At 37.3% G+C, this 24,505-nt stretch overlaps 1 protein-coding gene across 1 annotated transcript in view; it reads right to left on the bottom strand.

Annotated features, from left to right (window-relative positions):
* Positions 1-345: 345 nt before the first annotated feature.
* furinb (furin (paired basic amino acid cleaving enzyme) b) overlaps positions 346-24,505 on the bottom strand; it is a 162,601-nt gene continuing 138,441 nt past the window's right edge. The window contains exons 10-16 of the mRNA XM_065291541.2: positions 23,713-23,813; positions 8,664-8,767; positions 8,431-8,548; positions 5,795-5,974; positions 5,364-5,488; positions 5,162-5,290; positions 346-1,476 (exon numbers count right to left, since the gene is read on the bottom strand). Coding sequence (XP_065147613.1) covers positions 806-1,476; positions 5,162-5,290; positions 5,364-5,488; positions 5,795-5,974; positions 8,431-8,548; positions 8,664-8,767; positions 23,713-23,813 — 1,428 coding nt within the window. The 3' untranslated portion in view covers positions 346-805. The remainder of the gene's footprint in view (positions 1,477-5,161; positions 5,291-5,363; positions 5,489-5,794; positions 5,975-8,430; positions 8,549-8,663; positions 8,768-23,712; positions 23,814-24,505) is intronic.

Genomic DNA, 24,505 nt, shown 5'->3' with positions numbered 1-24,505 from the left:
TAGTTTTATCAATGAAAGGCTAAAAATAGTGCTGTTCACCGTATGTTCATGCCAGAAGTCAAAAAAAGACGTAACACTTGTGTTTAATACCTCAGATTAGATAAATGGGCGGAGAGAAGGCGGTCGCGTGTGGCTGTTCGAACACATTCAACCACATTGCGTTCCGCAGCTCCAAAGCGATCCGATCAAAAGTGGTTTCGACTACCTCTGGATGTGGTTGAAAGTGGTCGAAAGTGGATGCGTTCAAAACGTTTTGAACACCGTTTACACCTGGCATTAACGTCGTCCACTTGTGATCCGATCAACGAAAACGCATGTTAATGCCAAGTGTAAACAGCCTCCTAGTTGCTCCAGAGGTGTGCGACCTCTGACATATACAGCAATTGTAAGTCGCTTTGGATAAAAGCGTCAGCTAAATGTAGTGTTATTATTGAAGCGCATACAAAAAATCGTACATAAAACAGTCTGAAACGTTTAATAAAAAGTTGACTGGAACAATTTTCAGCCCTTATTCTTGTTACAAAGTAAATGTTTGGGTTTGCATAAACCATGCATACACACAAACTGATCTTATTGATCCTGCTTAACACGGAGACAAACATGAGTCAAATAAAGGGAATCACTTAGCGTAGCTGTCCTGTGTTTAATCAGATACAAGCCGAATTAGTCAAAGTGCGCCTGCACTTCTGTAGCTCATTTATGGTGATTTCTCTCTCTTTCACACACGCACACACTCTCATAGTAGTCTCTATTAGTTCTGTATCCCAGCATAAGGAAGACAGATGTATAAAAAGCGCAGGAGATACTACAAAGCACTCTGAGTTCGTATAAAAGCAGTCTTTTCGCTGTGATACTCCAGCTCTTCGCTGTCCGACTCCGAGTTCATCCCACCCGCTGCATCGTCGTCCCCCCACACGGTGGGGATCCCTCGATATGATACCTTCCCTTGGCCCAGTCCAAAGCCAAACCCTACTCGTATCCCTCCTCCCCTAGAGTTTGTCACTGGCAGTTTGGTCCTCCTACAAAAAGGGACGCGGGCCACTCCGGAGTGCAGCTGCAACAGAACGAAAACAGCTGCAAAAGTAGCCAAGATGAAGGCACAGCTGAGCACCGCCACCAGCGCTGGCAATTTCGAGGGCAGTTTGGGCTCAAGCGATCCCCCCTCTGAACCTGAATTGCCCTCGCTATTTCCTCTGTGATGGAGCACGGGAATGCTGGGAGATTTTCGCTGCACCTGGTTCTGGTGCATGCAAGAAGTGACAACAAGGTGACTGTGTGGAGGGCACGAAAGACATTCGTCTTCTCCCGGCCCTGAGCACATCAGACAGGCCGGGTGACAGGGCAGACAGGCCTGCACGGTGGAGTGCTCTACCCAGTTGTCCAAAGATAAATTGAGGACCTGCGGACCGGAGCTGAAGCCGGGAGGGCACGACTTCACGCAGCCTTGCAAGTAAAGCGAGAAACCCGTGCTGCATTCTGGAAACAGAGATCGGAAAACAACTTGGTAAAATATTTTGCATTGAAATTGAAAGAGAATGGCACACAAAAGCATTCAGGATCCGTCATGTGAAAAAAATATTTAAATAATGCAGGATGGTGAAAAGTATGATAATATTGATAAATAAATAAAACTTCTGCCTGCAGGGCCTTGTGTCAGCACGAAAGAAAAGTTGCTTCAGAGACGACGAAAGGTATTAAATAGTCATGAAGGAATATGAAAATAAAATGCTTCTTATAAAGAATAACAACATGCAGTTATGAATCATGCAACACAAAATTTGAATTTAAAAGCTTTTAGATATGCACGGAGAGAGAAGCAATGCAATTACGCAAGTGTGTTACGCAAACTCGCAATGCATTCGAGTCTGCCTAAGGTGCAAAAAATGTCCCTTTATAAAGTTAAATTTGATGTTTGAATGGGATAAATTGGCTGATGTATTGTACTTAGTTTCACCTTGTAAAAATCTGCAGTCACAGTGAGAGCACCTTGTGAAAAATGAGTGAAATAATTTTAGGTCCGTCCTTGAGCACTGCAGTTATGAAAAGCTGTCGGCACCGTATGGCTCCGTGATGGAGAAATCCATCATCGCGTGGTAACTTTTAACAGGGTAAACTTAAGCATTACAACTAAACAAACTGAAGTTTGTTTATTGACCTCTAGAGGTTACGGGAAAGGTGACCCTGCGTAAGGAAAGGCCAGAGATTTTAAAAACCTTTCCTCTTCTTTAATAATGCAAACCTTTCTGGCACCACAGTGTTTTGCAATATTCATATTCATAAACATATATTAATATTTATAAGAAGAGAGTAGTCACACTGAGACTAAGAGAATTTTTTATATGACAGGATTCTTACAAATTAGCTACTCGGTGCATGCGTGTGCGTACATTTTCCATCTGTTTAAAAAATTAAGGAAAGCCTCCTAAAGTAGTTCAAACCCCACAATAAATATTTAGTTTTTTACTCATCCTCATGTCTTTCTAAAGCTAGATACTGTTCATTTTACAGTGGGAAACGTAACATACTTCCTAAAAAATCATTATGTCATTACACCAAAAAAATTTAAGCATAAGACATCCCAGCAAGCAATACCTGCCATTTCACAGTTAACTATAGCTACTCACAGCTCGCCTATGAGTAACCCACTTCAAGCCAAATAAACGTAACATTTTGGTCGTTTTTGCCAAAATAACTGTGAGATGTGTGATATTGCATCATGGAAGCAAAGTCAGCAGTGATACAAGGTGTTTGGTTTTCATTTATTTTTGGGCTAGACCTCTTTGGGTTAGACCTCTATAAAATTTTTACTGACAGCCCAAAATTTGCCTTGTTTTAGTCTTGACGGTGTCTGGACGACTATTAGATGTCTTTTAAATGCAAAATTGCTTGCTGGGATGCATGACACTCACATAGCTTTGTGTGAGAAACAAAGTAAATTCACCTTAAAAATATTTAAAACATTATTTTTAAAGGAACATGCCGCTTTTTTGGGACTTTAGCTTATTCACCGTATCCCCCAGAGTTAGATAAGTCCATACATACCCTCTTCATCTCCGTGCGTGCCGTAACTCTGTCTGACGCACCCACCGCTAATCTAGCTTAGCACAAAGACTAGAAGTAAATGGCTCCAGCTAGCATACTGCTCCCAATAAGTGACAAAATAACACCAACATTTTCCTATTTATATGTTGTGATTTGTATAGTCTAGGGCTGCAGCTATCGATTATTTTTGTAATCGATTAATCTAGTTCTTAATCGACCAATTAATCGGATACTTTTTGTGTGTTTTTAAAAACAAATAATGCATAACGAAAATGATGTGGCTGTAAAATGATCAAGCATTTGGCTTTTATTTAAAAAAAAAAAAAAAACAGAGGTATTGATTCCAACTCTAACATTTGGCTCCAAAACTAAGCCTATTTATTGCTATTTTTACCCATTTAGTGTTTATAAGTGCCAGTGCCAACAATTAAGCAATTTAATTTATTAATATGCACAACAGGTTTCATGCTGTAATCTAGCCCTGACATCAAAGTAAATATCTGTTTTATGTAGATTTCTACACCTGCAGCATTTACCATTAGGCTACTAACAAAAAATATAACCTTTCCGGGTTGAACCTATTTGCTATGGTAACCTAGCAACCTGTGTGTGTGTGTTTGTTTGTGTGTGCACGCATGCTGGGCATGAGTAAGAGTGATGCCCCAGTCAGACGTTCAGTTGCTTTATTGCAGTTTGTTATGACAAAAATACATACATTCATTTTCAATAGACCGCTGCATTTGGCTTGCATCACTTGCATTGCAGTGCATTTTAGGTGAAGTATGCGTTCAAAAAAATCACGTCACAACATCACGTCCCGTGTATACAGTGAATGCATGCTGAAATTATTGTTGCGTGGCTACATAAATGTTTAAACATATGTGATGCATTGCGCAATTGTCTGACTCACGTGAGAGAGACGAGGGTGCATGTGTGTGTGTGAAGGGGCTCTTTTTTAGGCTATATTCTCTTGCAATTGAACATGAATAAGCGTACTATTTAAAACGTCAAAGCGTAACATCTTATCTAGTCAAACCGCATCCTTACATCGCTACAAATACAGTATGGGATTAAAATCAGCGTACATCAATAGGCTAGGCTACGTAACCTTGTTTCAGTGACGCTTGGTGAAACAGCAGTGGATGTTTTCGGTTCAGATGCTGAATGTAATGTAATGATAATGTAATGATCCCAAACTTTAGACATTCTCTGCCGTTTATGGACATCTTTACTCTCCGCCATCGCGCCAACTAAATAAAAAATGTATCATGCGATATGGTATATGGTGCTTACTGAACATTAAACAACGTTCCGTGTGAATCAGATCCCTGAGCGTATAGTGGGCATCATAGGAATTTAACGAGGCTTTGACGCAGAATGTTTGCCTCAAGGAATTTTTTTAATCGAGTAAGTTGATGAATCGTTTCAGCACTAGTATAGTCACAGCATGTACAAATAACAAGGTCATACGAGACACAGCCATCTTTTAACCATATACATACTGGGAACTATATTCTCAAAAGGCAAAGTACTGTTACTTGGGCGAAGTGATTTGCTCACAGCACCTGAGAAGTCCCGTGGTGAGGAGCAGAGAGTTTGCGTATTACGTTATTTTGTCGATTATTGGGAGCAGTATGCTAGCTGGAGCCATTTACTTCCAGTCTTTGTGCTAAAATAGGCTAGCGGTGGGTGTGTCAGACAGAGTTAATGCATGCATAGAGATTAAAAAGTTATGTATGGACTTATCTAAGTCTGGGGAATACGGTGAATACTCCAATAAAGTTTACGTGTTCCTTTAAGTTGAATAACTCAAAATTTTAAGACAGCATGAACACTTAAAGAGTTTCGTTGCAAAACGAGATAAATATTTTACCCATTTGGTGTTTATAAGTGCCAGTGCCAACAATTAAGCAATTTAATTGATTAATATGCACAACAGGTTTCATGCTGTAATCTAGCCCTGACATCAAAGTGAGAATCTTTGCCTCGAGGAATTTTTGTAATCGAGTAACTCAATGAATCTTTTCAGCCCTAGGTCCAGGGTCACAAATGTCCTTTTTAGGATTGCATATGTTTATTTGGCAAACACTTTTTCAGGTTTAGGGCACATCTGTCTTACCAATGCAGATCTGCTGAGTGTCAAAGGTTTTGCAGCTATTGTTTGATGGTCGGGTGTAGTCTGGAACGAATGGATCTGTGGCGCTAGAGCCGGTCCCATACAGGATGAGTGTAAACTGAGACAGAACACCTGTGGAGAAGACACAAACCACCATCACTGAAATTCAGTCACAAGTAAAAGAAAATTTCAGAACGAACGTTACCATAGTCATTAAGTCCGACGACGTTTTCGATCTCCACGGTCCACTCTCCCCGAGGATCCTCATCCCAGGAGTGTGTGGTCATGAACGCCCAATCGTTAAAGCCTTCAGCCGAATTGTCCTGAGGCCTGAAGAGAAACCGCAAGTGTAAGTGTACGTAATACAAACGTGTGTGTTTTTACAATACAATCAATCATGTTTCATAGAACATCTGTGAGATGTTTATTGTAGATGATGAACCGTTTCCGTGTGCCTGAATAAATACACGAGTTGAATTCTTTTACGGTCGCCTACTGAGAGCCAATGAGTTGTTTTGAGTGGAAGTGTCGGTACGCGTGTATTGATTGTATGTGAATGTGTGTTTGCTGGAGAGCAGCCGGTCAAAAGTGCTTCTCGGGGAGCTGATGAGATGACATATTCAAGTACATGTTTACCGTGGAGCCAGCAGCGTGGAACGAGTCCCCAGTGGGCTGATGAGGTGAATTGCCAGGTTCCCCCTGTGGTTATAAGACAGCGTGAGTCTGGCCTGGACATGTTCGAGAGAGCTCACAAAGTCCAGCTGCCCAGAGCAGGCATCCACAGATCTGCTGAAGATCAGGTGGTTTTTAATATCCCTACGAAGAAAGAATCAAATCAGTATTTCCATTTATTACATCAATGAATCACTCACAATTCATGTGGTGATTTTTAAAATAAGCAATTAAGCTAAATGTTCTTGAAACATAATTGATTTCAAATGAATTATGTGTTGAATCATGGCTAATGAAAATTAGCGCATATTTAAAACATTTTTCTTTTAGCCAAACACAGTCAGAGTTCTATTAAATTATATCCTGGCTCTTTTACAGTTATTAAATGTCTTCTGAGGTGACGCAATGGGTTTTTTGTAATGTTGGGTTAGAGATCAACCTTCAACCTGACCCCTAATTCCCCATGAACACGCGTGTGGCTATAGTTTATAAAGTTTGAAATATAAAAGCTTTCTTACAAAAACTAATTACATCACCCCCCCAAAAAATAAAAAAATAACGGCATGCATTAGTTTTTTTTCAAAAGAATTAAAAAATGGGGCACTATCCAATGACATTATGAAGCTAAAAAGAGCCAGGAGAGTATTTAATATACGTAGCTCTGCCTGTGTTTGGCTGAAAGATGAAAGTCATACACACCTACAGTATGATAGCTTGAGGAAGAGTAAAATTGGAGCTAATTTGCATTTTTGGGCAAACTGTTCCTTTGAAGTATCATATTCAAATTTATGTAGCAAAAACAGAAAATGCATAAAAAATCATATCTTTTGTCTCATTTCCAGACAAAATAATGAGTTTAAATGGACTGCCGCTTGACTGATCCTCAGATAGCTGACATTAGCAACCAAAAGCCATTGTCTGGTTACCGGTTTTAAGGTATACTGAGGTTTTATTGAGTCAAGGTTTTGAAACCACTAACACTATGATATCATTTCCAAGATGTGAGCCGTGTTAACGCTAAATTAATTAAATCATTAAGTCATGTAATTGATTTGATGTTTACATTTTATATATATATATATATATAAATATATATAATATTTTAATTTAAAGGCTTTATTTTGACCTGGCATACAGTTCTGTGCAAAAGTCTTAGGCCACCATGCCAGAATTAGATTAGTTGCTTTTGCAATGTTATAGTGATTATATATAATTGTTTCTCAGTCTCTTTAATAGAATACATCCAGAAAATACACGAAATGTGTATGTTGTATTAAAAACTGTATAAATATGTAAACTGATGTGTCAAGTTTTTAGGGTAAACTCCCATTCCACTTGAGCAATAGCAGGAAACTGCAGGATCTCTTAAACCTAAATAAAATTCAACTAAATCCCAATTTCACATTTTAAAAAAATTAGTATTTTTACATCATTCTGGCAAAAAATGCTGACGAGGTCACACTAAACAAAGATGATGCCTAAAGAAGACATTTTTGCACAGTACTGTATATGTAAGGAATAATTGACGACGGGCCATTGAATTATAAGAAATTATACCACGGGTCTGTTGAATGCTGCATTCTGATTGGCTGAGAAATGTTCTATGGGTGTTGATTATTTTTCTGTAAATCGCACACCTAACTTTTCAAATGTCTTAAAAATAGGCAACAGAGCAATGTTTGTGGTAACCGTGGTATAAGCAGAATAATTGACTCCGGTCCTTTGAATTATTTGAAAATAATGCACACCTGCGGTGTAACGGCACTCCGCTTCGCGTCATGCCGCATTACCACCTTGGTGTGCATTATTTTCTTATAATTCAATGGCCCGTCGTCAATTATTCCTTACATAATGCACACCCAAGGTGCAATGCGGCACGGTGCCGTAACACCGCGGGTGTGCATTATTTTCAAATAATTCAAAGGACGGGAGTCAATTATTCCTCTTATACCACGGTTACCACAAACATTGTTCTGGTGCCTATTTTTAAGACATTTGACAAGTTAGGTGTGCGGTTATCAGAAATTAATGCATACGCACCGAACTAGGGATGCTAAACAATTAATCGCGATTAATCGTTAGCAGAATTAAAGTTTTTGTTTACATCACATATGTGTGTAAACTGTGTATAATAAATATGTATATATATAAATATGTACACATTCATGTATAATTTTAAGAATTTTTTTTTATATATTAAGTATTTATATTTATATATAATATAAATTATACATAGAAATACAAATGTATATACACATGTAAACATTTCTAAAATATATAAATGCATGTGTGTACATTTATTTATACAAAGTTATTATACACAGTTCACACACATATATGATGTAAACAAAAACTTTTATTTTGCTAACAATTAATCGCGATTAGCATTCCTACACCGAACATTTCTCAGCCAATCTGAATACATCATTCAACAGACCCGTGGTATAAAAAAAACTAAATGTATTGTGTCCAGCTGAAAAGTTGTTTGTATGCACAGACATAAAAAAACAATCATACCACCAAAATCTCATACCGCCCCTTGCATTGCTACCAATAGAAACCCTATGTACTGATGTTCTGGTGTGTTTCGCCGCCCTTACCTGGGCTCAGTTAGCATATCAATGACACATTTGTGCTGCGGCCCCACGCTGCTCCAATTCTGGGCCGATGTAACGATTGCGCTGGCATCCAGCAGACCATAGCCATAAGAATGGCTCACTGCCAAAGACAGAGAGAAGGAGAGAGTGTCACGAGGTCAGGTGTGTCCATCAAGCAAATGAATGCAGCTTTAAACATGCCACCACTCTGATTGGTTAGGTGAACTGTCAATTACCCAAGCGCCCCACACCATTGGTCCTCCAGTCATTAGTTATTAGGTGGGCGGGACGTGAAGTTCTCACCACCAGATGCTGCATATCTCTCCAGGTCAGATTCATGCTGTGTGTCACACAAAACAGAAAATTGATATGAAGATTACGCTGCGGCGGGGCCGTGCATATTTCATATTCAAATGATAATTTACACATAATCATTCTCTGGGATGTGACAGGATGTCTTTATGAAAGATGCGTAATTAAAGCTTTTCTTTTACCCCGGTCCCAGAAAATTGCAAATGGAAATCTGTTCTGTCCTGGGGGTCGTGCATCATTTTGTAATTACACAGGCCTTTTTTCGACTAAAGACCTAAAATTGTACAGCGTGAAAAGGCAGCAATATCAAATACAATTTATAACTGCGCATCCATGATTCACATCTTGAGCTTATTAGGCTGTTGCTCTACGTGACGGAAACAAGTGGCTCGGGGATTTGTGTATTCGTGTGAATATTTTAGGGCAGAACAGGTCTGGAATAAAGCAGAGCACTGATGGCAAGCCATTTTTATTCCAAAAAAAAAAAAAGTAGCATAAAGTGTGGTATTATGCTGTGAAAAGACCTCCATTTGTGTTGACACCGATAATTAGCACCTTCCTGCATCGCCCCGTTTGAAAAACAACCGTTCGTATACTTTTTAAGGTTATTTATGAGGAAGGTGAACCAATTCATATGTCTCCGCATTTTTTGACCTCAATAAATGATTTAGCGGGCAGATTCATAATGTCACACCAACGATTTATAAACCTGAGGCCGTGCCACAGATGGAGTAAGTTGCACCTGGTGATTAATAGGTGTAATACTATTTTAATTCCATGTTGGCTTACATGAGGAAACGTCTGGTGAAAGAAGGGAAAGCTGTGCTGCTGCCAGAACCAAATCTGGCCTGATTTCGCACATTTTCGCAAAAGAAATGGCTGTGTTGGATGGAAAAACACGGCTTAGCACATGCCCCTTTTTGCAAATCAGTGTTTTCATTTTTATATATGAACATGTACAAAACAAGTATGCTATGTAAGGTGTAATGTATAGGCAGTCGGTTGTTATAGCAGAAATAAGCTCCGACAGTGAAGACAGGCTTATTTTGCGATAACTACCGGCTGTCTATACATTATCTTGTTTATTACATGGCTATTTACCTTATAACTAAGGTAAAAAAAAAATATTTTAAATATTTTATTAGCTAATTTTTCACGAATGTAGACCTCCTGTTTCAGTTTTAAGATCAACAAAGACGTTCAAATGTCACGAACACTTTTTGGTTTAATCAAGTTTTGTAAATATGTCATATATGTTATTAAAAGACATATTTATATTCAGTTTTTTTTATTAAACTGTACCTTATTCAGTGACAAAAACTTGGGAAAATGTGAAAAAAATTTGAAAAAAATCTTTAAAAAAAATTGTTTTAAAAGCTTCACGTGAGCATGCAAAACTAAACTTAAAAAAAAAAAAATCTGCACATGAAGGTTTCGCGTGAGCACATAAAAGTTTCGCGTGAGCACATGAAAGTTTCACGTGAACACATGAAACTAAACTTTATTTAATTTTTGCTCCATGTCCCCTTAGGGGCTCCGTAGAATGGACCTGAAAATATCAAATGGTGTAACCACCAATTGCACCAAAGAGTGAGAAATATTAAATATTTTATCCACCTTGATGGCAAGTGTAATCATAAAAATAATTTTAAAATATCATTTTATTAGTTATTTCTAGGGCTGGGTATCGATTCAATTGTTCCAGATGGATTCGATTTTGATTCACAAGCTATCAAATCGATTTGATTTCGATTCTCGATGACATTTTCGATTCCGGTTCCCGGATCGATTTTATACTCGATTCTCGATTAAATAATATAGAAAATTAATAATATAGAAATCAATGAATATAGATTTAATACAAATACTATATTAATAAAAGGGAACAGTGGACAGCAGTTTACAAGTGCGTAATTAATAAAAAGAAATTAAAAGCCACAAAATGATTGTTGTCGTCTTGCTTGCAAAATCTAAAATGCTTCCATACCTCTGACTTTTTATGTGAAGGTGGCATCAACTTCGACAAAGCACCTGAAACCGCCATTTGAAGCACTGAATGAATGAATGACAGGCTCGCCTCTTGCTCCTTGTTAACCACGCACAAGGCAAAAAAGAGGGTAACATCTAGTGAAGAAGACTAGTAATTAGATTAACGGTAATCTTACGTTAAATGTTTGCGGAAATAAATATGAAAAAAAAATGTATTCTGCTCTTTGAGAGTTGATTTTGAATCGACCACGTAAAAAAATCCCAGATTAATCGAAAAATCAATTTTTTGCCCAGCCCTAATTATTTCTAGTAAATTTGGACGCGTTTTTGTAATATTTGTCCTGACATAATAATGACAAATAATAACAAATGCTGAAAACAGCTCTGTTTTCTAAATAATCTTTGACAAATTATGTAAAAATGTATGTTAAAAATTATATTACACTAAACTAGACAATTATATTTTATTCCACATTTTTTATGAATATATTTAAATTTTCATTAAAAAAAAACTAGTTACACCAATTGACACAGACCGGTTACACCACATTGACATTTTTGCAATTATTCCCAAAATATTCTTTCAAAATAAAATAAAAGCAGAAATTTTAGACTTTATACTCAAAAAAATAGAATGTATGCAAGTAATCTGAATTTATTTTAAAATTTTAACCCTTTTACATTTAATTGAACCATACGGACACAAAATAAATCACGTCACGTCATTAACCCACCTGTCAAAATGATTTGCAGCATCCAGGTTACTATATGTTATTAGTTCTGAGTGATTGTTATCTGGGAATAACAAACCTGCAAATGTCTTGACTGGCCAATCAGAAACAAGCATTTCAACAAGCCATGTAATAACAGGAAAGTGACAATATTACCATCATCACCCACCACCCGGGTCTCAATCTGAGCTTATAAAAAATAGTACAGATAAATAAACAATTGAAAGGTAATATAAATAGAATGGAAACATCATAGCAATAAAACATAAAAAAGGTCACTGCAGCTCTTGAATCCCTCAACATTATTAAGGTTTCTGCTTTGACATGATTGGTTTCAGCACAGGACAGTTCTAGATATAATATCTCCTGGAGGGAACACAACCAGAGTTTTATTGAGCGATGATGAAGTGATTTCCAATTTGCACCAATCTTTTTGCAGCGAACATTCCAGCTAGCCAAACTTTACAATCTCTTAGGTGTAAATGTGAATCATCACTCACAGTAAAGTTTAGGATCTCGGCACAGGCCCCTTAAATATGCTGGGCAGGAGCGGTGTTTTTTTATTGATCCTCATTAGGGGTGGGTGATAACCGGTAGGTATGATACACCGGTAGAAATTTATCAACATTAGAGATTTTGGACTATCATCACGTCATGTTGCTTGTGTGTGTGGTCACAAAAACTTAATGTTTGTACATGTATTTAAGCACCACAGTTATAAAGAGTACCCATTTTCCGATTAACTATTTTACATTTCCTTTGGTGTGTAGGGGTGTATTAGTACATGTTAACAATATGCAAAGGTACAACCCTCAAAGTAAACAATGATGCGAGTTATCGTCTCCAACCTAAATCTCTTTTCTTGGACTACAACAAACACAAATTGTAGGCAACAGTTTACTTCCTTGGCCTGTTGACGTGTACACGACAGTTTTGACTTTAAGTAGTCTCTGCTTTTATATTTAAAGAATTTACAAAAATTTTTTTTACCCATGACTCAAACACAAGTTTTGTGCAGTGCCGAGTAGCGCTTGTTGTTATTTATACATAGACATGGTTTTAATGTTTTAATATCCTTACCTTACCAATCTGTTACATTCAAGCCGGGTCAATCATTTGCATGTTCTGGATCTAATTCGGCTCGTACTGATAAGGTAGCAAAGAGGATATTAAAGCAACACTATGTAGTTTCTATGTAAAAATGACTTACAGCTCCCCCATGTGGTTGAAAAGTGCAACAGTGCCTGGTATCAGACACTCTTCTGCAGGCAGGGGGAGGGGCGGGGCTGTATTTCCTACCCTCCACCGCCACTTTCAGAGTGTGCTTGTAGCAGCTAGGAGGCTGCTCAGGTTGCAGCAACGGTACAATTTGTCCAGTTAAAAGTTGTTCTATCACTGAAATAATTTTAGAGATATTATTTAAAGGTAAAAAACTACATAGTGTTGCTTTAACTTTAGGGGTGTAACGGTTCACGGTGCACCGTGTTTGATTCGACCACGAGCTGGCCAATCGAAGGACACAGAGCTTTTCAGAACGATAAGCTTTGTACAAAATGAACGCGTTCAGGGAAGCAGGGCATAAAGGAGCTACAATAATGTACTGTATATGGGAACTAATGTTGTTTGAACCATAAACCACAAGAACACAATGTATTATACCAAATACACAAAATATTGTTGTTTTAAGCAATGTAGTAGGTGCTCTTTAAGCCACTGAAACACAAAAAACAGTGCCAAATGCGCATGCTGTTTCTGTGTAAGAGGAGCGTGCAAGCTGTGGATCTGCTGCTCATTGAGCTTGTGAGCATTTTTGCTGCTTTATTGGCCTTACAAACATATGCATCAAAATTCCTGTCTTTGCAAATATATATATCATAAGGATCTCAGGTTTCGGAAGGAGAACAAAACTGCAATTGTTCCCGGGTTTCAGACACAATATGTCTGAGAGCGTTGCTAGAATATGAATATTGTATTGCAATATGTAGCGGTTAAGTATTAATACTACCGTAAATCAAAACTAAACAACAGATTTGTAAATGAAAAGGTTTAATAACAGTACTGACTTAAAGTTACAATTGAAATGGTTCCACTATAAATGCATAAAAATGGTAAAACATACAAACAATTAACTGTTTCCAATGTATGTGAGATATTACCTGATAAGATACAGAGAACAGAGAAAGAAAGAAAGTTTAGAAGAAAGAGAATCACAATGAGAACTGGAATCTATGCCTAATGGCCTGAACCCCAAAGCTCAGGTGAAGAAGAAAAGGAAAGAGAAAAAGGCAAAAGCCCAGAGCTCTTGAAAACCTTGACCTTTATCCTCTATCCCTTTACCATGTGACTAAACCTAACTTGATATATTCAAACTAACCAATCAGAAAACCACCTTTAACCCCCACTGGATGAACGTCTCTGCCATTAGGCAATGAGCACAGGAATGCAAATGGTACAGGATGGAAATGGGGGTTGTGATGAAATAATAGATTTCTATATTTTCAATCCTACAATATATTATCCTTATTTCGTCACTACGTGCTTATCTTCAAGTGAGCTTACGATTTCTTTTTGTCTTTTTTATGCTTATATTATTTTTTTTGTGAGAATTATGAAAATTCTTTGTGACATCAAAGATTTTAATAACATAAAAACATTTTTAAAAGAAAACGAAAACTCTACCATGATACATACACTGTAAAACTTTTCTGTAAATTTACAGCGAATTTCTAACAGTATTGTACTGTATTTTCAAAAAACAGTGTTAGACTGTATATTTACAAAATATTTACAGAATGTCTGTAAATGTACAGAATTGTCCTGTTTTCAGCATGCAAAATTCGTAATACAGAATAATACTGTAAAAGCATTGCATTGTGGGATTGATTTCCTTCGCGCTCAATATTTGAATGTAAGCAGAGCTAGTGGAAGTTCGGACGCCCTGTATTTGTTAGGATTGGTTATTCATATAAACAACGACGATATGAAGACAACGCGTTCAACTTTTAATCTATATCTGCATGTGATGTGAAAACGTACACGGAACAATTAAAAGTTACACGACGACGCGGCAGAAATGAGAGGATTATGCATGCAGCAAGAAGACGGGGAGAATACAATGTGTCTGTGATGAAGATAAACGAAGATTGACTGACTGTGCATCATTGACACGGTAAGACACTGTTGTTTTATTCGATTGCATTTCTGAACGGTTTGCACGAGTGGGCTATTTTTAGGAGCTGCGTTGTTGTCACTCCACACGCTAACTTGCTAAACTCTTAACAGACAGCACACGACACGTTGATAAAGATGTTTTTGTAACTTATCTGTCTGTTAATTCTTTCGTTTTTGACGACTAAACATGATAATGTGAATTGCCCTAAAACAACGCAATGTTGCTGTCTGTCGGTGCGTTGTGATTTAGCTTAAGTTAGCTTGTAATACACGTAAAGAACAAAACATTTCAGCTTGTTCTCAAATATACACCAAGTTAAGTTACTTTGATAGGAAAACGTTGTGGTTGTAGCCTACATTCCTCACAAATATAGTTTTATTTGTATTTTAAAGTTATTATAAGTGAAATGATGTCAGACTTATCTCAGATATTAAAGTTTTGTTAAATTAAGTTAACCCCCACCTCCATTACTTCTTTGTCACGTCATTTAAAAGTGTTTGATTAACATATTTTTGCAATTATCACTCAAATTTGGTGATGTATAGTATATGTATGTAATATACTTCTATATACAGTACCACTCAAAAGTTTGAACTTACTTCCCATGTCCAAACTTTGGCCTGGTACTGTATACAGTACCAGTACAATATACTGTAGTGTATTTGTATTGTCCTGTAATATACACATTTTAACCTAATATCTGTATTTGCATCGGTTGAGCTCAAGTTATGTTTAATAGTTATATTTGTAAATGGCTGAATAACATCACAAAAATAGAAACAAATTTTATTTTAAATATTTTATCTTTTTGGTTTTGGTCGATTTCATGTATGTCTCTAAGCAACCAGCAATGTTGAGCATGGACGGTCAGGTGGTGTGTGAAGGAGAGCAGCGCAACTTTGTCTCTGGTCTTGGCAACGCTGATTGCCTCATTCTACAGTTTTAACCTCCAGGATCAGAAAGTGGTGGCATGCACCCTTGGGTTTGTTCAGAGGTTAGATACACATTTCCCATTCATATGTTAAAATGATTTTTTTTACATATTGTGAAGGTCTGCATCAAGATTCAAAGCGTAAAACTGAAACTTCATATTTACATTAAATAAGTAAGTATGAACTGTATTCATCTGACCTCAGTTTTTCTCCGCTTACACTTTTGGCATGGTTTTTGTGCTGAAATACTGCCAAAAGCATTGCAAGTTTGCAAACACAATTTTATGAACGACAAATACAAATTAATTGCGCAGAATCTGTCTCGGTGTGTAAAATAAACCACTTTTAAATGTGTAAATGACTTGTTGCATACAGAGGGTAGGGTGGCCAGTTCCCGCCGGACGCGTCCTGAATAGATTTTCGGGTGCGTTCTCCGGAAGTCGCGTTGCTCGAATTGTTATATAAAAACTGGTTTATTTTACACACTAATACAGATTCTGTGTGATTCATTTGTGTTTACCGTTCATAAAACTGTATTTTTGAAAGAATGCCACTGTTTGCACACTTGCAATGCTTTTTGCAGTATTTCAGCCCAAAAATCCATGCCAAACGTGTAAATGCAGAAAAACTGAGGTCAGATGAATACAGTTAATATTTATTTAGCCTAAATATGAAGTTTTACAAGACATGAATTACGCTTAAGATTAACAACAGTTCAATGTTGCCAAACTTTTTTCTTATGCCTGCAACTTGATTTACACCTTTACAAAACAATGTCACCTTTATGCTTGCAATGTCACATTTCCATTTTGACCAGTGATTTGTTGTTTTTAACAGAACATTGATCTTCCCCCATTACTTCTGTTTAAACCAAATAATTCAATTAAATTGCACAATTATTAATACAGATTTATTTGTTGTTTTTTAATTACTGTGTAAAATAAGAAGACTTATTAAATTTTTTTATCAACATAATAATAATTGTTTTTGTTTGTTTTCTGCCTGGCAGATGATTTCTCTACATCAACCTGAAACGTGGATCAAAGATGAAGAAAGGGAAAAAGAACACTACAGTGAATCCACAGGTTTCCACTCTTCTTAGAAAACTTACAGACTTTAAATGCAGTTTTGTTTAGAAACGTCCACTATCCAGTGTAGTTGAATTAAAAGGAAATAAAGTTTCCTACATTGTTAATGATGTGCTGTTAATTGAAATACAAACGTACAGCTGGCATTTCATCCAATATGCTTATGTTAAAGAATTAATCCACTTTTAAAATGATGCAAAAAAAAAGAAAGTCAGGAGGGAAAATACAGTAAAGGATTAGTCCACTTTTTTAAAGGAGTAGTCCACTTTAAAGATGGGGTCCATTGACTTTTCATAGTAGGAAAAAAAAGTAAGTCAATGGACCCCATCTTTAAAGTGGACTACTCCTTTAATAAAAAATCCTGATAATTTACTTACCCCTAAGTCATCCAAAACGTTTATGTGTTTCTTTGTTCAGTCAAGAAGAAAAACATTTTTTTTGTTTTTGTTTTTTTGAGTGACACATTCCAGAATGTTTCTCCATATAGTGGACTTTAATGGACCTCAACAGTTTACAGTTTAAATGCAGTTTAAAAGGGTGCATACAGCTTCAAATGGCTCTAAACTAGGGCTGCATGATAAATCGCATGTGATTGTCATTGCGCATCTTGTCAGTAAAGCCGGTTCTTTGATTAGTAGTAAATCGCCATCACCTGCTTTCAGATGGAGCAGCATGTACTACACAAAGCCATAGATCACTGACAATCAGGGCAAAATTTGCATTAATAATATGTATGCGATATGGCCCTGCTTGTCAGTGAACTACGTCTCTGTCTAGGGCTGTGACGGTCATTATATAACCGTGAGACCGACGGTTATAGTTGAACACCGTCATTAGAACTCTATAACCGGCAAAAACGTGTTATTAAAATATTTAAAAAACATTTTTATAATAAAGAATTTTTAAATACGATTTAAAACAATTGTTAACAGTCTGTGTGATACGCCCCACCATGTTCTCACGCAGTGAAAAATACAGAGCGGAGCAGACACTGACAACGCGCTGACATACAGGACAGACCAGGTTACTTTTCGGTTACTTTTGAGATTAAACGTATTAAACAAAGTCTCACCTTTAAAATCATCTCTTCCTTCTAGTTAATTTATAGCATCAAATAAACATGAATGACCATAAGAAGGAATGTTGTCTTAGCCGCGGAAAGGCGTCAGTACACTCCTCTTTTCAAGTTCAAATCCTCCCATGCTAATCTAACTCTCCTGAAAGCAGATTCACTGCTTGTCTTGCTGTTAATTTTAAATAAACGTAGAGTAAGTAGCTAATCAGTGTCTTGTTTATTCAAACGCCGGTTTACTTCGCAAGTGTGAGCACTGAAGAGCGCGTACTGTATGTGGAGAGCGTTTGCCGCGCGTGGCCATTGTCGGCTGCGTTTGCTGCGCATACTGTGCAGTTTAATAACAGTATAAAAATCTCAAGTTCATATTACTTTACTTTACATGCATTTATGAGCAAAACCTCTTCAAGACGCTTTTTAACCCACATTCTGGTCCATGTAATGACAGATATAGACACAATTAAATCTGTTTCTCTGAAGATTATCAAAATATGAGAGAGGATTCATTTATGCTGAGCAGAGAGTGACAGCGCAGTCTTCTGTCAACAGTGTGTTTTTAAATATTTCATTGCTTTCTGTTAAATTGCTTAAAGTCATTACTGTTTAAAACACACTTGGAATCACATTCATGATTTTATGGTAAAATGACACTTTCGCGTCAATCCACAAGCATTTAAACGAGCAAAACGCCCCCCACAGACGGTTATGTTATGAACCGTCACATTTGACTCACGTCATAACCGTCATCACCAATTCTGAAACCGGCACACCCCTATCTCTGTCTAGTAAAAGCTGCTCCATCTGAAAGCAGGTGATGAGATGCGCATGACTATCGCATGTGATTTATCGTGCAGCCCTACTCTAAACTATCCAAACTGATGCATAAGGGTCTTAACCAGCAAAAATCATAACTTTCGGCAAGAAAAAAAATATGCACTTTTAATCCACAACTTCTCATCTTGCACTAGCTGTGTGATGCGCCAACGTGACGTCATGTAATGCACAGTCATGTCGAAAGGTTTTTCACAAATGTGAAACACACACTTGCAGACCATTTTAAACAACAAACTGACAGAAAGACATTAATTAGTTATCATTCCACATACAACAACGTCTGAACGTTCCTCTTTCTCCACGCTTGTAAACACTGGGGCGGTAGTTTTGCATGCATCACGTGTGACCTTTCAACATGCTTAAGCATTACGTTAGATTGCGCTGATGGGACACAAGGCTAGTGCAAGATGAGAAGTTATGGATTTATAGTACTTATTTTTTATTTTTCTCAATAAAAATGATGATGGTTTGCTAGATAAGATCCTTATGCCTTGGTTGTGATCGTTTAGAGCCCTTTAAAGCTGCATCAAAATAGCAAATTTTAAACTGCATTTAATCTGGAAACTATTGAGGTCCAATAAAGTCTTTAAAATTGAGAAAAAGCATTGGAGTGTTTTCCCTAAAAAACTTAATTTCTTATTGACTGAACAAAAAAAGACATCAACATTTTGGATGACATGTGGGTGAGTAAATTATCCGGATTTTTTATTAAGAAAGTAGAGTAATCTTTTAATGTATTTTCCCTCCTGACTTTCTTTTTTTGCATCATTTAAAATATTTTGAAACATTTCCATTCTTTGAAAGTTAATAAGATCACTTGATTGTTAATGTTCTGATAATTCATAACTGTTCTGTCAACAGTTTATTAATTGTAATGCATACAGCTGACATTTCAGCAAACATGTTTATGTAAATTTTATGGCCTTTGCTTTTAAAAAATAAAGTTTTATATTCTAAGAATTTTGTATTTGTGTATTATGTATTTAATTTCCATTTGAGACTATTATTACGGTTACACATAATATATAAATTCCTAATTTAAAAGTGGCATATCAGTAAAATACAGAATGGGTTATAGTTCTGTAAAAATACAGTGATTTGCTGGCAATATAGCTGCCTGTATGTAAATTTACAGTGTAAAGTTTTACAGTGTATACTGTAAAAATAAATAAATTACAGCGTTATACTGTATCTGACAATTACAGTGCAAGACTGTAAATGTTGTTTACAGTAGTGGTTCTGTAAAAATACAGTAAACGGCTGGCAACCCAGCTGCCAGTATTTTACTGTAAATTTACAGTGAAAAGTTTTACAGTGTATCATTATGATATAAAATAAATCTTGATGTAAGATTTTGGTCATATCGCCCCCCACCCCCTAATTCTCATAGTTCTTTTTTAACTCTTTCACCGCCATTGACGAGATATCTCGTCAATTCAGGGTTTCCGCGGGGTTGTAAAAAGTAGTAAAAGGTAGTAAATTAAATTATGCCAAATTAAGGCCAGTAAAAAGTAGTAAAAAGTAGTAAGCGTCATCTGACGAGGTAGTAAATTTTCGATTGCCTTTTGTAATGTTATGATGCCTGGAAATTAGTTCAAATCACCTGCATATCTGGGCAAATAATCAAAGATCTTTCGTCTCTGGGATGTGATCAAAGCCTGAAGTGGAGCCAAATCACGTTCCTCTCTCCGCTGTAAGCGTTCTGTAATCACTACGGACCGGATCCACTCCGGGTTTTCTGACTGTATCACGTTAAGCTGAGGTAAAACTTTTTCAGCTAGCATGGTCAAACTTATAATGCAAGAAGGCTCCGATGTTTTGAAGATCGATAAAGGTGTAAAAGACGATTGACTTGGCTTAGCGAAATAATGAAGATTGGCAAGCCTTTCAGTTCGTGGGATAAGAAAACCAAACAGGTAATTGCGTGTCTTTGCACAGTATGACTAACGTAAGAGGTCCTGTATTTTGGGGGTAAATGATTTCTCACGTTACTGATCATCCGCGGCACGCTTTTACATGCTATGCTGATATAGCCAGTGGCTGGTACAACGGGTTTGTTTAACTCGTGGGTAAACTTCATGTGGATCCACAAGAACCAAGAGGCAGATGACATCCAAATCCCTTGAGAGCGAATGACGAGGAATCATAAGAGGAGACTGCTTCCGAAATGCTCTCGCGGGACTTTGATGTCATCCACCTGTCGGTTCTTGCAGTTCCATTTGCGTGTGGTCACAAAAACGTAACATTTGTACATATATTTAAGCACAGCAGTTTAAAAACAGGTGATTTTAAGCCATTCAAACACAAACAACAGTGCGTCCGCAGTTTATGTGTCAGAAGAGCGCATTCGATTCTCATTGAGCATGTGTTGTACGTATTTTTGTCGCTTTATTGGCCTTAAATAACACATATGCCTCAAAAATCCCGTCTTTGCAAATATCCTCATATAAACACGACCATTTAGGTCTTAGGAGAAAGTAAACAGCAGAAACATTGCGCATAAACTAGCAGATCAGCGCTGCCTCTATTGTAACATAATATTTTGTTGCGAAATGTACAGTCATTCAATTAACAACATTCACTATGGTTACAGACATCCTGTGCAAATTCTACACGAGTTTGACTCGAGTTACTCGTTCAGGGTTTATATTCATACATAACGTTACTGTATTAGAGCTGTGACTGTAAACTGTTGTGTGAACAGAACAGACCCTGGATTATTTGTTTATGTTTACTGAATAATATGATATGAAAAAGTTGTATTTGTTCACATTAGTAAATGCATTATATAACATGAACAAACAATGAAAATATAGAGTATATAAGCATTCTTGTTTATGTCATTACAGTAATTGACAGTAGTTCATGGTGCATTCACTAATGTTAACAGTTTCAACTTTGATTAAAAAATTATTAGTAAATGCTAAAATAAATACATTTACAATTAATAAATAATTAATAAAACAATCATTAAAGGTGGTGATATTCATGTTTTCTTTTTATATAGTGAGTTATTTAGCTGTTTCGCCTTAATCTGAAATGCCCTGCAAACTACAGCTACCTATATGCCACATGAGACTTCAATGTGGAATTTATGGCAAAAAAAATCTCCCCTTAAAATGCTATTGGTCTCGCCTACATAAAGTGTTAGGTAAAAGAATATGACTTGGCCTGAAAAATATTTCAGTCAGAAGAATTTTTTCACTTTAATTCTTTTTTTGTATGTTATATATGTCAAAATCTGTGTAAATAATAGAAAGGTCGCTGATTAACACTTGCAATTCAGTGTCGTGATGGTTTTAAAAAATATTCTGAAGGTAGTAAAAAAGGTAGTAAAAAGTAGTAAATTTAACTTAAAGGAACAGTATGTAAGAAATGTATATCAATTAATCATTAAATGGCCCTGAAATGTCACTAAACATTAAGAAATCATTGTCATTTCAAATACTTATATCACTGACAACAGTGGTCTAGACAGGATATTGTCATTTAAAAAGTGGAGTTGCAGCCCTCAACTGATGTTTATGTTGTCGTTTTGTATATTGGCCACCAGCTGTGTGATTGCAGTACCGGTTTTAGCCACACGTTTTGTGATTGCAATACCAGTTTTGGCCACAATCCTACATACTGTTCCTTTAAGGATTTCTGTATAAACCCTGAGAAAACGCTTCCCCGCCAATGACGAGATTTTCCGTCTTTCCGCAATACCGCTATTATCCACCAGGTGGATCTTCCGCAACTTATACAACCCGGAAGTAGCGCCTCACGTGAAAGAGAAAGAACCCCGTGTATGTTTTAAAGATCGCTCTGCATCTGATCTCTATCAAAGTCCTTCGCAAAAATTGAATTATCTCAGCTTTTTGCTCAAAATTGGGTGTGTTTGAAGAAACCTACCCATGTTTGAGAGGTGATTACAAGAGAACTTATGAAGGTAGGATGAAACGTTTTTTTTTTTTTTTTTTTTAAAGCAGAGGGTCTGTTCTTTCATCTGATATATTGTTTGTTTATATATTTAAAGAAGAACATTTTCTGGAAGGCATTAAACTTTTGTGAAAATCATGAAAAATGCTGGCGGGGAAAGAGTTAAAATGACACAACATAGTGACATTGAAAATTTAAAAAGCACCAAAAATGTAAACAACAGCTTCTATTCTGGTCTGATAAGAAGCTATTTTATGCCTTTATTAGCCCTAAATACATCAAATGTGTCATATGGACTACATTTAATTGTGTTTTTGTCCTTTTTTTCAACACACTGATCACTATGAATAAACGAACCGAAATGATCTTCCTTTCTGTATTTATTTATCAATCTGGCCAGTGGCAAAACTGATCTCTGAAACAAATACGTTGTAGAAAATAAAAGGTTTTGGTTTGCTAAATACGAACTGAGACGAAGACCATGGTTCACAGCTGTGCGGAGAGGTTTGGCAGCCAGGCAAGAATTCAAGGACCTGTGTCTAACGTTGTATACATTCATTATACACAGTTACGTTAGCTCAGTGTGATAGTTGATGCGTGTTAGATATAATATATGAACGAAGGTACTTTACTTGTTATTTATTTCCCTTGATATCAGAAATAAATTCCTGTAAAAGGATTTTTGTTATTGATTCTACGTGGAAGTCTACCGGAAGTTGCGTTTGGTACACAAAAGCCGTTTGTTTATGTTGTTGCTGCTGAAACCGTCTATGCGCAGTAGTTGAAACAACCACAAGTTGTGGTATAGTTGATGTCAGATTTAAGACATATGTTTTAGCCCACAGTTTTAGAGAGTAGATATAACTTTAACTTTCCGGAGGTGTTGCAAACATGGCCGCCTAGTGGTGCGACTTCCCCAAAGGGTCTTTGATGAGGATAAGAACATAATGACTTTCAGAATTTTATTTTTGTGTGCAAAATGACTTATCACTAAGGGTCTGCTGAGCCACAGGGCCAATTTGGCCCCGTACGGAGAGTGTGGAATGTCACCTGTCATCCGTTCTCGGGCTCTCTGCATCTCACCTCGTGTCAGGCCGATGTCGGGGGGCCGAAAATGATGTGTGCTAGGTAATGAAGTCTAACTGACGAGGTTGGATGATTGACAGAAGCGGTGGGCTTGCTTGTGTGTGTGTGTGTGTGTGTGGAGACGGGTGTCAATGTTGTCATCACTCACTTGGCCTCCAGAGCGAGAGCAATGATTCCGGCAGCCAGGGGAGCTGAGGCGGACGTGCCCGTGTGAGAGTCTGTACACTTCTTCCTGAGGTCTGTTGTCACCTGCGCACACACAAACAAACTGATGGTCAACCATCAGAAGGGCACTGGTTGTGTCTATATATATACACACACATACATGCAGTCCATCAGATTGATGAGAATATGAATCCGAACGGGAAGTAAAACCTAATTCACATGTGATGAAATGTGTGTGCGTGATAAACTGCAGACTGGCACCCCCACGCATGAGGATTTGGGGTTTTAATCATAGCGTAGGAGACTTGAGTGATTGACAGCGGTCAGGATGAGACAAAGTCCTGCCTGAGGCATCACAGCACACACAGGAGAGCACCTGGATGTCATACACTCATATACATTAACACTTCTACTTTTTATTTCTCGCTGTCACCACCGCTCTGATACAAACACGTACCCGCGTAAAGATCCCACCCCACCCCTGCCGGCGAGAATGCGTCCGTTTTCAAATTGAATTTGTTATTGCCTTTGTCATTCTGAAGGAACGGTGAGGTCTCGAAAGAGTGAGGGGGGAGCTATCACAGTCAAACGCGCTGAGAAATACTTGACATCAAACAAACAAACACTCTGAAGCCATCCGAAGCATCTCAGATGAGCTTCAATGAGCTGGCACAGGGATCAACCTGCCTGAAAAATCTGGAATCGCTTACGCAAACACGACCGCGTGGCAGACTCAAACAGAATATGGATAACTACCTACAGCGCGGTTTCCTCAC

Source organism: Paramisgurnus dabryanus, chromosome 23, assembly GCF_030506205.2.
Source record: "Paramisgurnus dabryanus chromosome 23, PD_genome_1.1, whole genome shotgun sequence".
Classification (NCBI taxonomy): domain Eukaryota; kingdom Metazoa; phylum Chordata; class Actinopteri; order Cypriniformes; family Cobitidae; genus Paramisgurnus; species Paramisgurnus dabryanus.
Note: the sequence above shows the minus strand (reverse complement) of the source record. Positions and strands in the feature narration are given on the sequence as shown.